The 15666-nt window shown below is 31.4% G+C and overlaps 4 protein-coding genes across 5 annotated transcripts; 3 read left to right on the forward strand and 1 right to left on the reverse strand.

Moving 5' to 3' along the window:
• The first annotated feature begins 89 nt into the window (after nucleotides 1-89).
• LOC143350081 (uncharacterized) lies at nucleotides 90-3538 on the forward strand. The gene is made up of 3 exons (XM_076781885.1): nucleotides 90-375; nucleotides 507-2762; nucleotides 2836-3538. Exons 2-3 carry the CDS (start codon nucleotides 531-533, stop codon nucleotides 3046-3048), a joined length of 2445 nt encoding a protein of 814 aa, XP_076638000.1. The 5' UTR covers nucleotides 90-375; nucleotides 507-530; the 3' UTR covers nucleotides 3049-3538.
• A 1459-nt stretch (nucleotides 3539-4997) lies between these two features.
• On the forward strand, nucleotides 4998-14550 carry Pic (DNA damage-binding protein pic). 2 transcript variants are annotated; one of them, XM_076781879.1, is made up of 6 exons: nucleotides 4998-5765; nucleotides 10151-10354; nucleotides 10426-10574; nucleotides 10719-13444; nucleotides 13504-13900; nucleotides 13970-14550. In XM_076781879.1, exons 2-6 carry the CDS (start codon nucleotides 10285-10287, stop codon nucleotides 14051-14053), a joined length of 3426 nt encoding a protein of 1141 aa, XP_076637994.1. In that variant the 5' UTR covers nucleotides 4998-5765; nucleotides 10151-10284; the 3' UTR covers nucleotides 14054-14550. The 2 variants fall into 2 exon arrangements, with proteins under 2 accessions (XP_076637994.1, XP_076637995.1); XM_076781880.1 differs by lacking the exons at nucleotides 4998-5765; nucleotides 10426-10574 and having other exon boundaries at nucleotides 10249-10354.
• LOC143350082 (uncharacterized) lies at nucleotides 7084-9880 on the forward strand. The gene is made up of 2 exons (XM_076781886.1): nucleotides 7084-7649; nucleotides 7945-9880. Exons 1-2 carry the CDS (start codon nucleotides 7416-7418, stop codon nucleotides 8974-8976), a joined length of 1266 nt encoding a protein of 421 aa, XP_076638001.1. The 5' UTR covers nucleotides 7084-7415; the 3' UTR covers nucleotides 8977-9880.
• A 215-nt stretch (nucleotides 14551-14765) lies between the features above and the next one.
• On the reverse strand, nucleotides 14766-15558 carry LOC143350085 (ADP-ribosylation factor-like protein 16). The gene is made up of 2 exons (XM_076781892.1): nucleotides 15209-15558; nucleotides 14766-15086 (listed from the first exon to the last, which is right to left on the reverse strand). The coding sequence occupies exons 1-2, from the start codon at nucleotides 15413-15415 to the stop codon at nucleotides 14766-14768; spliced, it is 528 nt and encodes a 175-aa protein (XP_076638007.1). The 5' UTR covers nucleotides 15416-15558.
• Nucleotides 15559-15666: the final 108 nt, after the last annotated feature.

The following is a 15666-nucleotide window of genomic DNA, read 5'->3' on the forward strand; positions in this document are numbered from 1 at the left end:
CGGCTACGCCACCTACGTCAGTGTAGTAACCTCTGATCATAGTAACCATATCACCATACTTACATCGTTTTTATATCCTCGGCGAACAGATATACGCCACAAACTCGATGTAGAGTAGTTATAGAGGCGTAGTTTGTTTTGTTACAGATTGTTTTAATCTACTATATGACTATACATAGTTTCTAACCAGTTTTCTTTATTTCAAAAACAGTCAACTTGCCTTATTTTCAGTCGATATTCTACATTTTCGTCTTCTATTTGTCAAATGTGTACATCGCTGCATTGTGGTTTGCATTAAATAGTGGGTGAAGCGTTTCACCAGAAGTATTGCAGTGTTCTTTTGTCGCATTTATAGTTTTTAATATTTTCGTCAAGGTAAGTAATTAGATATATTTGCATTAATGATACTGTTTATTATAGAATTGTTTTGATATTAATTAGTATTGAAGAATCCTCTAGAAAAAGTTATGTAGAGAAATACAATCTTTCATTTACATGTTTTTCAGATTTAAAGAGTAATATATGGAGATATGCCTCCTTGTTTAAGAAGAAAACGTACTTCTTCAGATACAACAACATCAGAAACAAAATTCATTACTAAGAAAGAATCAAAAATAAAAGACTGTCCTAAAATAACAAGTACAAAATCAGTAATTTTGTCAAAAAGTATATTGACTGAGAAGGAGTTTGATATTTCAACAGAAACAGACAAAAATGTTACTCAAGATAGAGATAAAAAAATTACAAGATGTCAAAACTTAAGAAAGAGTTCTGCCAATAAACTATCCGCAGAAACAAAAAATGTTAAGATACATAATAAGATAAATAATCTAAAAAAGGTAAAGAAAAATGATTCTAGGCTGCGTCAAGCATTGTTGAAAGAATCCTTTTTAAATCAGTCAAAAATAAGACAGTTACGTCCTCGTCGAATTGTTAAGAATTATGATGAGGACTTTACATCAAGTAAATGTCTTTCACCCAAATTAAGTACAAAGGGAAAAACAGTACCAATCTATAAATATGTTTCACCTGAAAAGTCTGTAAAAGATGCAAGTGAAATTTATGAATTCAAATTTGATATTAATGATTCTAAAGAAAAAGTATCCAAAAACCGGAAGAAGAAACCTACTCTTAAGAAAACACTGGCACGTAAAAAGAAAAATATTTATGTAAAAAACAATGTACAAAAAACTAGAATTCACAAAGAAGAACCAGTTAATATTGCATGTGAAGTAATTAAGGAGAAACCCCCTATTGAATCTTTACAAGATAAAGTTTCTGTAAAACCTCTGACAGAAAATCCATTAAAGGATCCAGAAAAAAATGCGAAAAATGATGTAATGTCAAACAAAGAACAATTAGTGCTCTCTCCCTTACCAGACAGTACAAACAAAGAAAAAACTCCAACTATTACATTTACAAAACCAACAATTGCATCAATACAAAATTTAGATAATAAAAAAGTTACAATAATGGATAATTCACAACTATCAAACTCAGAAGAGTTTAAGCCATTTAGACCAACAAATATTTTTAACAATAAGTTAATGGTACAGCATAAAAATATGTTAAATCATTCGCTATTTGAAAAATCTTTATCCCCAATCGTGAAATCATCCGAGAATTTGGATATGAATAGCCCTTGGAGAGTACCCGCGTTATGTACGTTTTCTCAAGTAAAAAATGCTTTTCAAAGTACACCACAAAATAAGAATTATGAAATTTCTACTAATAAATTTTCACGTGCAATAAATAGTGAATCCAAGAATTGTGGAAATAGTACAACAGTAAAAGACATTTTGCAGGAAAATGACGAAAATGTAAGCGTGGAAGCGCATGTAAATACTAACAATATCAAAAAGAAACGTTCTTCAATTTCAAGAAAATTTGGTACGGAAATTACAAACATAGATCAATCTTTACAATCTCATTTGGTGGAAGAAATAAATGAACAAGCATTAATTGAAATAGAAAATATACAACCAAGTATTCAGTCAACCAATGTGAATAATATAACTAACACTTCTAAGTTTGGTAATACTGAAAATAAAGAAAAGTTTATGTTAAATTGTCAAACTCCAAAGAAAGTTCTTAAAAAAACGATTAGAAAAAACAAAAACGTAAATCCTCAGAAAACTACAGTAATTACAGAAAACTATGAACAAAAAGAAAATTTGAATCCTGAACCTGGACCATCAGGTTTACAAAGGAATATAGTTCTTACTGAAGACAGGATATTAAAGCAGTCGAATTTAAATAACTTTTTAAACATAATGGAAAAGCCACGATCTACCACAATCAGGACAAATCATGGAATTTTTGGTGATGTATCTTCAACACCAGTCAATAGCAAGTCAATGAAAAAACTTAATGAATCTAGTATGGAATTACGAAATGCATTTGGTTTTGATGATGATGATGATTATAATCAAGATATATCTTTTACCGAACATCGTGAAACAAATGTGACACAAAATAAAAAACATAATGAAAAACCTTTTCTAAAAATATCAATTGATAAAATAAAAAATAATTTTTTACTTAAAAAACCAAGGAATGATGTAGAAAATAAGGAAAATGTAGAGAATAAAAGGATAGAAGTGAGACAGTCACCTATCAAAGCAAAGCAAAATCAAGTTCAAAAAGATTCTGTAAACTTTTCTGATACATTTGACGTTTTTTCTGAGATAAATGAAACTGCAACAGAGGACACATCTAATATTCCACTATTTGTTGATGTTGAACCATCCCATTTTACGCAGGTAATTCATCTAATAATTTAAAGTAAAAGTTTAGTAATAATTAATAACAATCTTATGTAAATATATATTTCAGCCTCCAAAACATTCGTACAAACGAAAACGTGCCGTAAGATTCAGTTTTTCAGACGGTAATAGCGAAGACGAAGAAAATTTAGTTGAATATGAAGTAAAACGGAAAAAGAATGATAACAAGAAAAAAGGAGAAAATAAAAATATAATTAAATGGATTCAGAATATAAATAAAACTTTCGACGAAATAGATCAGCATGAACTTCTGATTGAATAAATTATTAATTATATTTAATTCAAAAAAGCTCGCTAATAACCTGATTGAAAATGTAAGTTTATATTTTTAGTCATATTTTGTATTAATAATCTTTAATATTTTTAATTATTTATAAGTAATTCAGTTAGATATGTATATTTTTTTTAGTATAAAGTATATAGATTTATAACAGAAGTACATTATAGTAAATAATATTTCACTGTTTTATAAGTATGTAAAAAATAGATTTATATTTTTTAATTTTATGTATAACAGCATTTCAAATTTAACTTGCATAATTTATTATAGATATAAAACATTAATTTAGTAATGTTTGTACAAAATAACTTTTACTTGCTTGCTTTTATATAATTATTAGATTACTAAAAAAGGTCTTTATCTATAAAAATACATATGCTCGAACGAGAAAATAACTAGTATAAAATAAAACTTTTTCGATTATACATATATTGGTGTATATATTATTTTAATAAATTTAATTAGGAATGAATTTATGCATCGATACAGTTTCGATTTTCTAAATATTTTACTAGGTCAGTTTTCGAACGATATGTTTCAGCCTTTTGCCAATAGATAGCAGTATGTTAATACATCGTACAAAAGAGATAAGTTTCTCAACTATGTGTTAGAATAACATTCAATAATGCAAATTCACATTAAACTACATATTCTCGTTGATATTAAAAATTGTATTAATGCTTAAATATTCCATATTTTTCATAAAACTTATCTGTAGTATATTGTATGCATACATTATATACAGTACAAAGTGATAATGATAACCATTCGCTCCAGAAAAAGCGCGTAACACGGTAAGGGGGTTTTTATAAAATTGCAATGCTTGTTACGTTACGAAATACACGTTTCATATGTTAACGATTCTAGACAATAACAAACATTTACATACATTGTTACATAAGATATAAAATTTATATAAAATTTACGCCGTGTCTGGTCTCCTTTTGTAATTATAATTACGCAAGCTGAAATTAAATTACGAAGTATAAGATGGTAGAGGGGGGTGATTTCTTAGCGATTCAGAAGAAACAACCAGTGTTTCTCTTTCGTTCGGAACAATGAGACACGATTCCCGATGATTGCCTACGATATAACTATACGCTATTTACACTAGAATGCATTTATATCAAGAGAACACGATAGAAAGTAGGTTCGAAACGCAGATAGTGCATGTAAAAGTCACTTACATGTATAACCAATTCACTCTAGAGAAGTGCATTACACAGATTGCACTGTGCACTAGTCAAAATGTCCTGTATCTTACTATTCGTTTCGTCCATTACTAGGCTCGTGAATTTTCAGTCTCTTATTCTTGGATATTATGGTCGGAGAATATTTACAAAAATTTAAATTGATGTTCTAAAATTATAAAATTCGAGGTTCACTTCCACACATAGCAATATATTTCCTTTGCAAACATTAAGTATTAGTTATTCATTGGTATGAATGTGGACTCAAGAATATCGTTACAAAGCGATCGCCTTAATACAGTAGTTTTGTTTTAATAATAAATAAACAAAAAGCACAAATATTCCTAATTGCGATAATTCGGTACATGTAATAACGTATATATCGGTTTGTTTGTCGTATGCAAGGTGTAACTTAACACATCAGATTTGGGTGAACACTCGTACATGAGTATATGTAATGGTACTACGTGACCAATTTAAGCGTATACGTGTGCGCACGTACGCACGTACATACGTGACCAATTCGAGCACAAAGAATTTACATTTCAAGAAAAAAGTCCTATGAAGGTGGTACAGGAGTCTCCTACATAGAGCACGTATTTATAGTTGCGCTAGTCGCGTATATTGTGTGTCCACACTTAAATAGACAGTGCACACTATTGTATTACGTGCATTTCTCTCATATAATATGTATAGTTCATTGCTATTATCAGAATTAATCAATTATAAATCATTTTTAGATGATCTTACATGAAATTAAAGTTGTTACCTTGAAAATTGCAACAGTATCAATAGCGAGCACATAAATAAAAATGTCTATGCTAAATTATTGTACGCGAGAGAAAATTAATGGACTTATCACGACAGCGTGAGTTCGGAAGGAAAAGTTTTGGAAAAGTATTTTTAACATTAATTAAAAGCAAGTCCTATGTTTAATCGTCGTTACAAACTTTAGACACGTCGAATCTTTATCTTTACTACATTACAAGCCGATTAAAAATAAATGATATTTCTGGATAGCGAAAGTTCACAAATACGATCAGTATTTGTGTTAAACGATAAAAATGAAACATTTTTGTAGTATTCCTTTTAATTTGTTTTTAACAACCGTTAAAACAGATTAAATGCAAATGTATTCATCGGTACGCGAATAAGATCAATATTTGCATGCAAAAAATATGAGAAGAATCGCTCGCTACTTTATGCATATTCGTAGTGCACGAAAGCTTATTATTTTCAATTACGTAATACATAGAAGTGCATCGGTTGTAATCAGTATTTCTATTGAACGGTAAAGGCGAATCGCTCAAACGTTTTGTCGTTTTTGTTCCCAAAACGTGAAAGCTCTTTATTCCGAATCGTATAGTAACAGATACGTTCGTATACAGCTACGATCGATAACACATGCATTGAATGAACAAGGGAAATCGTTTATAAGCGTTCCGTCATTTTCGTTCTGAAAGTGCGAAAGCTGCTTCGTTATTTCTTGCTGCACAGTACCTAGACATAGTAAGTATGCAATCAGCGAAGCGCCGTTTGACTGGAGCGGATATCTCATCAAATTAACATTGCTAAATATATTTCCACGCGTAATACTCGCTACCCGCTGGTCCACCATTACTAATTTCTCTGTATAACCTGTAGCAATATTGTACTAAGTATAATCATGAACATAGTGAAATCACTGGAGCACATTAAAAACTACATTTAATTGTACAATGCAAAATTCTCAAATGTAGAGATATCACATACTACCTTGACGCAATTATACGGTATCACACTTTGTTAGTTTAACGTAAACGGACTTTTGAATAGTATGAATACAAAAATCAAGATGAAAGTTATTGTTCAGGATACGTACGTGTGAAAGGAAATCTACGTGCAAGTATCCAATTTCAAGTATGAAATTAAATGCGCGTAATAAGCCATAATACAATTATGCATATACATATAACTACGTGCAAACATTGCACGCAAAGTAGGTCGACATGGATGTATCGCATCAAACATAGTACATCGATTTAACAAACAATTTAGCTACATCGTTTTACCTTCGTAATATGTTATATTTATTTTATAATTATATTTACAATCCATTACCGTGAATTATGAACTTTTACGTTTGTTTGTTTCTGTAAAAAAATTTATATTCTAATATTAGTGAATATACAATTCAAAGAATAAATTTAGTACACGAAGAACATCATTTTTCGTGGTGAAAGATTTAGTCAGTATGGAAATTGCGTCGTATTAAAAAAAATACGTTACTAATGTACCTACTACAGATATGTGTTAACACACCACAAAACCTGCAATGATGCGGACTCCGTTGTACGTTTCGCTTGAAACTAGTAGAAACGTTACTTCTAATTAAATACCAGTAGCTCCGCGGCGGAAAGCAACCACTTTCTATTTACGTTTTACAAGCCGAGTTTACCCGATTCGATCGAACACTGCTAGAACCAATGGTTTCTATTTGTTGAAGTAACAGATGAAACAAAAATGTATAAGAACATATGATAATACGAGCATTGTGTATACAATATACCGTATGTACTTCAAGCACGAGCAATAAAGTCATAGGAGTATCGTTAAATTAACTTTAGAGAAATGTTTCTTAATTCGTAGGACGATGTCTCCGTGTTTGAACATTGATCATCGATTTGAAAAACTTAATCGTTAATCGAATTTAAAATTTTTACAATCCAATCATATGTTATAGACCTCATTACATACAAGACGTTTTATACATGGAAGCAAATGAAAATCTTATCGATATCGAGCATATGTACTTCCAATAGAATATACTTGCCACACGCTTATCGTTCCCTTCGTTCTCTCTACGTAATAAACATCAAATTAACGGTGTAAGGGTGCAGTGTGCAAGAGACGAGTCGCCATAGTCTCAGGGAGTAGGGCCTGAACGTAGAGCATGGAATACCGAGAGGCGAGGGGTTTTGGTGGGGACAAATACATTCGCCCCACCTTTCGGAACAAATCTCCCTACTCCCCTAAAACGTTAGCACGTCGCGCTTCGCTATCGCACGGAATCACGGACAAATCAAACATGGCGATTTAGTCGCTGTTTGCGGTGAAGGTGTACGGTTCGTAGAGCGGGAGCACAGAGTATCGGTGGATGAGGTAGTGTTTTTAACGGTAATGTGTACTTGTACCACCGCAAATCGCCGAATTTTAGTCAATATTACGAACATGGAAGATCATAATGTCAAGACGATGATGGAGAAAGTGTCGGGCGGCATCGATGAACTACGTGACGCGAAGGGCGTAAAAGCAGAGCCGACGCCTGCGGCGTCATCGTTGCCAGTTTCGGAACAAGTATCGCTCTCTACTGGTGAAAATATTAAGGAGGGCAACTATATCAATGGAAAAACTGTAAGAATATAAATTACCTTGTTTGAAAATATTTATTCAATGCGTTATGACACATTAACGGTCAAATTTTTAATTTTTATCAAATGTAATTTCATGAATTTGTTTTTAATATAGCTACATAAAAAGTTATTTTAGCCACGATTAAATTTAATTCTAGTTTTTATCGAGTGGATGTTAGAAACTCCAAATTCGGATTGTGCGAATAGAATCATTTCTCTGCCTTCTAAATAGAATATATTAGATTGTTCAAAATAGTTTAAATATTAAACATTATGGTTTTTTTTTAATGTTTCAGTGTATTAAATCATTAATAAAAAATACGGGTAAATTTGAAAGTGGAAGTGGTAGCGGAGATCAAGAAGGATGTCAGTATGAGGATGGAAATGATATTGCAGCAAAGAAAAGAAAGACTCGTAGAGGCGGACGTAAGCATAGAAAATTAAAACCATATTCAAAACAGCAATTATCCTATCAACAACAGTTGCGATATGGATCTAGAGGCAGACTAGCAAAAACTGGTAGACAACCTCCAGCACCATATAACACAACACAGTTTCTTATGGATGATCACAGTGATCTTCCAGATCTTGACCAAAAGCTTTCAGAAGCTGCATCGTCAGAAATTCTTGCTACATTTCAAAAACCATCAGCCCCATCTCGTACTCGAGACTCTAGTTTCAGTGTTGACTCTGATGAGGATTATTTTTATTCATCTCCAGAAGATGAAGAAGAATTTTTAACAAAGGAATTTTCGACTGCATACGAAGATCTTCATGCTGAAAGATTAAGCACATTAAGTAAATCAGAACTGATACAGGAATATCTACAATTAGAGGCTAAAGTAGATTTACTGACAAAACGGTTACGTGGTAAAAACTTTCATCAGACAGAAGAACGAGATTTAGAAAGTAAAAGTAGTAGTACAGATTCAGAGTCAGCAAAAAAATTAAAAATATGTCAACAGCGGATTGATGATTTAATGCAACAAAATGAACAGTTAAAACGAGAAAATGAATCATTAAGGGCTCAAAGACATGGCAGTCTAGTTTCAAGTGTTGATAGCGAAAGCGACAGTGATAGTACAAGTAATGGAAATAGAAGCAGATGTAGTTGTCCTCTTTCAAGTCCTAGCTCTTCTCCAGAACATGTAGGATATGCTTCTAGACGTGAAAGTAGTCAAAGGAAAGACAGTTCAGTGTCTAGTACCGACAGTAAAAGTGACAGTTGTAGTACTAACTTAAGTGAGAGTTCTAAGGAATCTGTGACACCGGTTAATCTCTCAAATGGTCATGTAACTATTCAAGAAATTGATGGCCTTCCCACATAAATTATATAAAGCTGTTTTTATATTAAAAGTCTATTTAATGTTTGAAGAATCAACATACAAGTTACATTGAATATGTCATTGGTCCGTCATATTTGCTTTAAACCTATTAATCTAATTAGAAGACTGGTTTAAATTAATTTTGTTGCATTTAAGCAACAAAGGTCCTCTTCCTGATGTTGGTTATACAACCTTAGTCTATCATTGAAGATGCTCTTGTGATTTACTTCCTATATTTCTTTTAAGATTTTCTTGTGTAAGAAATTTGAATGTGTAATGGAGTAAGAAATACATACCCAATCTTATGGAAGAGCAAAACTTATACTTGTGCAAACTATATTGTTACTCGCTTGATAAAATTTCTAAGAGTTGCACATTTGTAGTATTTGTAGATATAACATTATTTTGTCTTACTTCATTTCATACTACTTATAATACAATTGAGCTAATTTTTTCTTTAACAGCTTGTTTTCAATGAACTGCCATTTAAAAATACTGAATGTGAAAATTTGTGTTTTACAGACCATCAGCTAATAAATTATGAAATACCCATCTAGACACAATAAAAAGAATACAATCTAATGTTAAACTGTAATTTATATTGTAAGAGTTTAAACATTATTGTACAATTGTATAGACATAAGATATAAGATTAGATGTTAGTTTATGGTCTGAACATACAATGTATTAAAGTATTTCGCACTTAACATTTTTAATAAACTTAAAGTTTTTCTTTCTTTTTATTATGGTTATTCTCCTAAACACAATGCAAGAAGACAGAGCATATTTTGAAGTCATATGTAAACATATCTGCTCGTAAGATAGGCCTAGTATAACTAATTCAAAATAAAAATGTAAATTATATTGTATCAAAAAATATAAAATTTGATTTTCAAAATTTTAAGAACGTGTTATACGGTGTAATATTAACAAACAGAAATACGGTTTCTTTTTTTCTTTTAATTAATTATAAGCAACTTGAATAATTATTTCAGTTATTTTCATTAAACAGATTTAGAGTATAGAACTTTGAACTTTCTATAAATTCTTGATTTAAGAAAATTTTCAATGAAAACAAATATTGTTTAAATATTAAAATTATATGATGATATTCACTTGAAAGACTACCTTAAAACATTCATTGTATCTATTATGAACTAGCCTTAATTTCTTTCAGAACGTTGCCAACTTCGTGGCATGTGAAATTGAAAAGTACGCAAAGCAAGCGTTTGGTCGTATGTACGTCTCTGTATGTCTCCTTCTGCTTGAACTATTAACAAAACATATAAAAGTGTCGTGGGACAAAATAGCATGAAAGCAATGTCTCATCATTACGTAGTAACGGCACATAAGCCGACGGCTGTCACCGCATGTGTGACAGGTAAGTGAAAGCTTTTCGTAAATCATAAGTGCTTATGACGGTAAACAATTATTTTATTTTTATTAACGAAGGTAATTTCACCTCGCCTACGGATCTCAACCTCATCTTAGCAAAAAATGTTCGATTAGAAATTTATCTCGTTACTCCAGAAGGTTTAAGACCACTGAAAGAAGTTGGAATTTATGGAAAAATTGCAGTCGTTAAATTGTTTAGACCGCCGGTAAGGTTATACAAGTATTCTTTAGTTTCATAACTTTCGAAGATTGTTTGTTTGCATAATTTTTTTTTTATTAACATTAAATATACTGATACATTCATTACAATATAGCTGATATATAATTCATAAATTATAATATTTTTACAGCATGAAAAGAAAGATCTTTTGTTTCTCTTAACCACACGTTATAATGCTATGATTTTGGAATGTACTGGAGAAGGAGAGGATATAGAAATTATAACAAAAGCACATGGAAATGTAGCAGATCGTATTGGAAAGGCATCTGAAACAGGAATTAAAGCTGTAATAGATCCCAAAGCACGTGTAATTGGCCTTCGATTATACGATGGTCTCTTTAAAATCATACCTCTTGATAAGGATAATCCAGAATTAAAAGCATCATCTGTACGTATGGATGAACAGCAAGTTCAAGATGTGAATTTTCTTCATGGATGTGTTAATCCTACTTTAATTCTAATTCATCAAGATATTAATGGCAGACATGTAAAGACTCATGAAATTTCTTTGAGAGATAAGGAGTTTGTCAAAATACCATGGCGACAAGATAATGTAGAGCGTGAAGCTATGATGGTCATCCCTGTACCTTCTCCTAATTGTGGTGCAATTATAATAGGTCAAGAAAGTATATTATATCACAATGGAACTGCATATGTCGCTGTTGTGCCTCCAATTATCAAACAGGGTACAATTACATGTTATGCTAAAGTTGATAATCAGGGGCTTAGGTATTTATTAGGAGATATGGCTGGGCATTTGTTTATGCTGTTCCTAGAACAAGAAAAAAAAGCAGATGGTACACAAGTAGTGAAGGATTTGAAAGTCGAGCTTTTGGGTGAAATCAGTATACCAGAATGCATCACATATTTAGATAATGGAGTAATATTTGTTGGTAGCCGTTTAGGTGATTCACAATTAATTAAATTAATTACAAAAGCAGATGAAAATGGTTCGTATTGTGTTCCGATGGAAACTTTTACCAACTTGGCACCAATAGTTGACATGGCTGTAGTTGACCTTGAAAGACAGGGTCAAGGACAAATGGTTACATGCTCTGGAGCTTTTAAAGAAGGTTCTCTCAGGATCATTAGAAATGGAATTGGCATTGAAGAACATGCAAGCATAGATTTACCTGGCATCAAGGGTATGTGGGCATTAAAAGTTGGTGGAGGTAATTTCGACAATACTCTAGTTTTGTCTTTTGTTGGGCAAACCAGAATTTTGATGTTGAACGGAGAAGAAGTTGAAGAAACAGATATTCCAGGCTTTGTTGCTGATGAGCAAACTTTTCACACTGGAAATGTTACAAATGATTTATTTATTCAGATAACACCAACATCTGCAAGATTGATATCACACGAAACAAAGACTGTTATTTCTGAATGGGAACCAGAAAATAAAAGAACAATCAGTGTGGTCGCTTGCAATGGTACACAAGTACTTTGTGCTACCGGAAATGACTTGTTTTATATGGAAATTTTAGATGGACAGATTCTACCAAAAGGATTTGCTACTTTACAGTATGAAGTTGCATGTTTAGATATATCTCCATTAGATGGACATACCGAAGCTATAATTGCTGCAGTAGGTTTATGGACAGATATTTCTGTTCGTATACTAACTTTGCCTGCTCTAGAAGAAGTTAATAAAGAATTACTTGGAGGCGAAATTATACCTAGATCAATTCTAATGACATGTTTTGAAGGCAATACATATCTTCTTTGTGCTCTTGGAGATGGCAGTATGTATTATTTCACTCTCCACAAACAGAGTGGTATACTTTCTGATAAAAAAAAAGTTATCTTAGGCACACAACCAACAGTGTTAAGAACTTTTAGGTCACTATCTACCACTAATGTTTTCGCATGTTCTGATAGACCTACTGTGATTTACTCATCTAATCACAAACTAGTATTCAGCAATGTTAACTTGAAAGAAGTAAATCATATGTGTTCTTTAAATGCAGAATCATATCCTGACAGTTTAGCATTAGCAACTGACAGTACTGTAACAATAGGAACAATTGACGAAATACAAAAACTGCATATTCGAACTGTTCCTCTTGGAGAATCGCCAAGACGAATCGCTTACCAAGAGTGTTCTCAAACATTTGGGGTAATAACGATGCGTGTTGATATTCAAGATAACAGTGGTGTTAGCATTGTAAGACATTCTGCATCCACACAAGCAGCTTCTACATCTAGTAATAGTCACATTGCATCGCATAATAAGCCCACAGGACATACAGCTAGTGATATCGGCCAAGAAATTGAAGTACATAACTTACTTATTATAGATCAACATACTTTTGAAGTTTTACATGCACATATGTTAATGCCTAGCGAGTACGCATTATCATTAATATCGACCAAATTGGGTGAAGATCCTACTTCCTATTATGTGGTTGGTACTGCATTCATTAATCCAGATGAAACTGAACCACAAATGGGTAGAATACTTTTATATCATTGGAATGATGGAAAACTCACGCAAGTTGCTGAAAAAGAGATTAAAGGGGCATGTTATTCTTTAGTTGAATTTAATGGAAAACTTCTTGCCAGTATTAATAGTACTGTTCGTTTATTTGAATGGACAGCAGAGAAAGAACTTCGACTAGAATGTAGCCATTTTAATAACATTATTGCACTATATTTGAAATCAAAAGGAGATTTCGTTTTAGTTGGAGACCTTATGAGATCTTTTACATTGTTACAATATAAAACGATGGAAGGTAGTTTTGAGGAAATAGCAAGAGATTACAATCCAAATTGGATGACTGCTATCGAAATTTTAGACGATGACACTTTCTTGGGTGCTGAAAATTGCTTCAATTTGTTTGTATGTCAGAAGGACAGGTAAGTTCTGAAATAAAATTATTTATATATATTTTAGTACTACAAAATGATCTTTATAGTGCTGCAACTTCAGAAGATGAAAGACAACAAATGCAGGAAGTTGGACAATTTCACTTAGGTGATATGGTCAATGTCTTCCGACATGGATCTTTAGTGATGCAAAATTTAGGTGAATCAAGTACTCCTACGCAAGGTTGCGTATTGTTTGGAACTGTTAGTGGTGCAATTGGTTTAGTTACACAAATTCCATTTACATTTTATGAATTTCTACGAAATCTTGAGGATAGATTAACAAACGTGATTAAAAGTGTTGGTAAAATAGAACACAACTTTTGGAGAAGTTTTAATACAGAATTAAAAATTGAACAATGCGAGGGTTTTATAGATGGAGACCTAATTGAAAATTTTCTCGATTTGAGCTCTGATAAAATGGCAGAAGTTGCAATGGGCCTTATGGTAAATAAATTTATTGTTTCAGATAATAATTTATCATACTTAAGATCTATTTTGGTTTCTTCTTCACAGATTGATGATGGTACTGGTATGAAAAAGGAGGCAACGGTAAATGATCTTGTAAAAATTGTGGAAGATCTTACAAGAATACATTAAATGTACACGTTTGGCTAAGATCTATAGTTTATTATATTTTGGAGAGTTCATAGATGAATGAATTGATAAGAAAAGTTTTAAATATTTGGGACACAAAGTAAAAAATGTATATTTAATTACCCATATATCATTAACAGTACAGTAAAGCAAAAAGCTGCATTTTTCCTTGTTTCATTTTTTGCAAACTTTTTTTTTATTGATTTGCAACTGTGCTCTTGTACTTTAATTCACATTACATTAATATGATAGTTTGCTTTAATTATTTGTATATGTATATGTGAATGTGAAAGCTGGTCAAAAAGGTTTTGAACATTAAGAATATGAATGAATGAATTGATTTTTCTCATATTATTATATTATACTATTTGCGAATTCATATTGATACAATGTATCTTGTATGATCATTAATAATAATCGGCAAATAGTATTTTTTTCGTTTTAAAATGTTTAAAAAAAATGTTAATGTTCATATAAATTAATATAATATCGAGTCATAAAAATTAAAGTTCTATGTCTACTCTTAAAGTAAATATCTATCCTTGAGTGTAATAAACATAATAATCCGTCAAAGATCCGATAATAAGTTATTTTATAATAATGTTGGTGTTAGTTAAAAAGTCATCCATAGCATCACTATAACCTTGTAAGAATGAGTGTAAATAAAAGGAAATGTCCATTTTCAGGTAGAATTATTTCATACTATGTACTAATTTTATTTGTTTGCATTTATTGCAGCTTTTAAAGTGGCTGGATCAAATAACCAGTCTCTTATATCTTCAATACCTTCTCCAGTCATTCCACTAGTTTCAAACGTAGTGAGCTCTTGTGTAACTTCTTTCTTTAGTCGTGAATATTGAAGTATGAGTAAGGCTTCATTACGCATTTGACGATAAGAAAGATCCATTTTGTTCAGTGTTAATGCAATTTTTATATTTCGCAATTTAGGCTCAACTAACAAAGAGTAAAGTAATACTCCAGCTGCACTTATCTGGCAAAGATTACTCGCGTCTACTACGTAAATGATTTTTCGAATCTAAAAATTGAAAAATAGTTATCGAGTATATTCAAAATTATTTTTTTTTCGATAACGATTATAAAATTATGAATAAAAAATAAATTATTTTTATTATTACAGCCTTTTTTAAAAAAATTTACCTTATCGAAGTAGTATTTCCATATCGGTGCCATGCTACCGCCGATCTCTTTAATAATCATGTCAAATTCACCGGTGCTATTTTTTATTGTAAAATGGTTCATACCATTAGTAGAAATAGTATGAGTTGCATCATCTATTTCATCTCCTTGCAAACGTTTCATCAGAAAGGTTTTACCAGATTTGGTAGGACCAAGACAAAGACACATTATTCAAAATTTATTAAATTCAACAAATGCCAATGTTCAGATGCGTTTTATTTGTTATACTTTCCTTATAAATTGATAAACCATTTCATATGTATATGCACAAAGATTTATTGATTTAACAAATATGTCTCTCTAGGGAATACATATAATTATCTGATACATCAATATTATTTCATTATAAAGAAACTAGTATAAATCTTGAATAATAATGAATTAACATTTGAAGTAAGATAAACTGAAAAATAATAAAA

Source organism: Colletes latitarsis, chromosome 14 (genome assembly GCF_051014445.1).
Source record: "Colletes latitarsis isolate SP2378_abdomen chromosome 14, iyColLati1, whole genome shotgun sequence".
Lineage (NCBI taxonomy): Eukaryota > Metazoa > Arthropoda > Insecta > Hymenoptera > Colletidae > Colletes > Colletes latitarsis.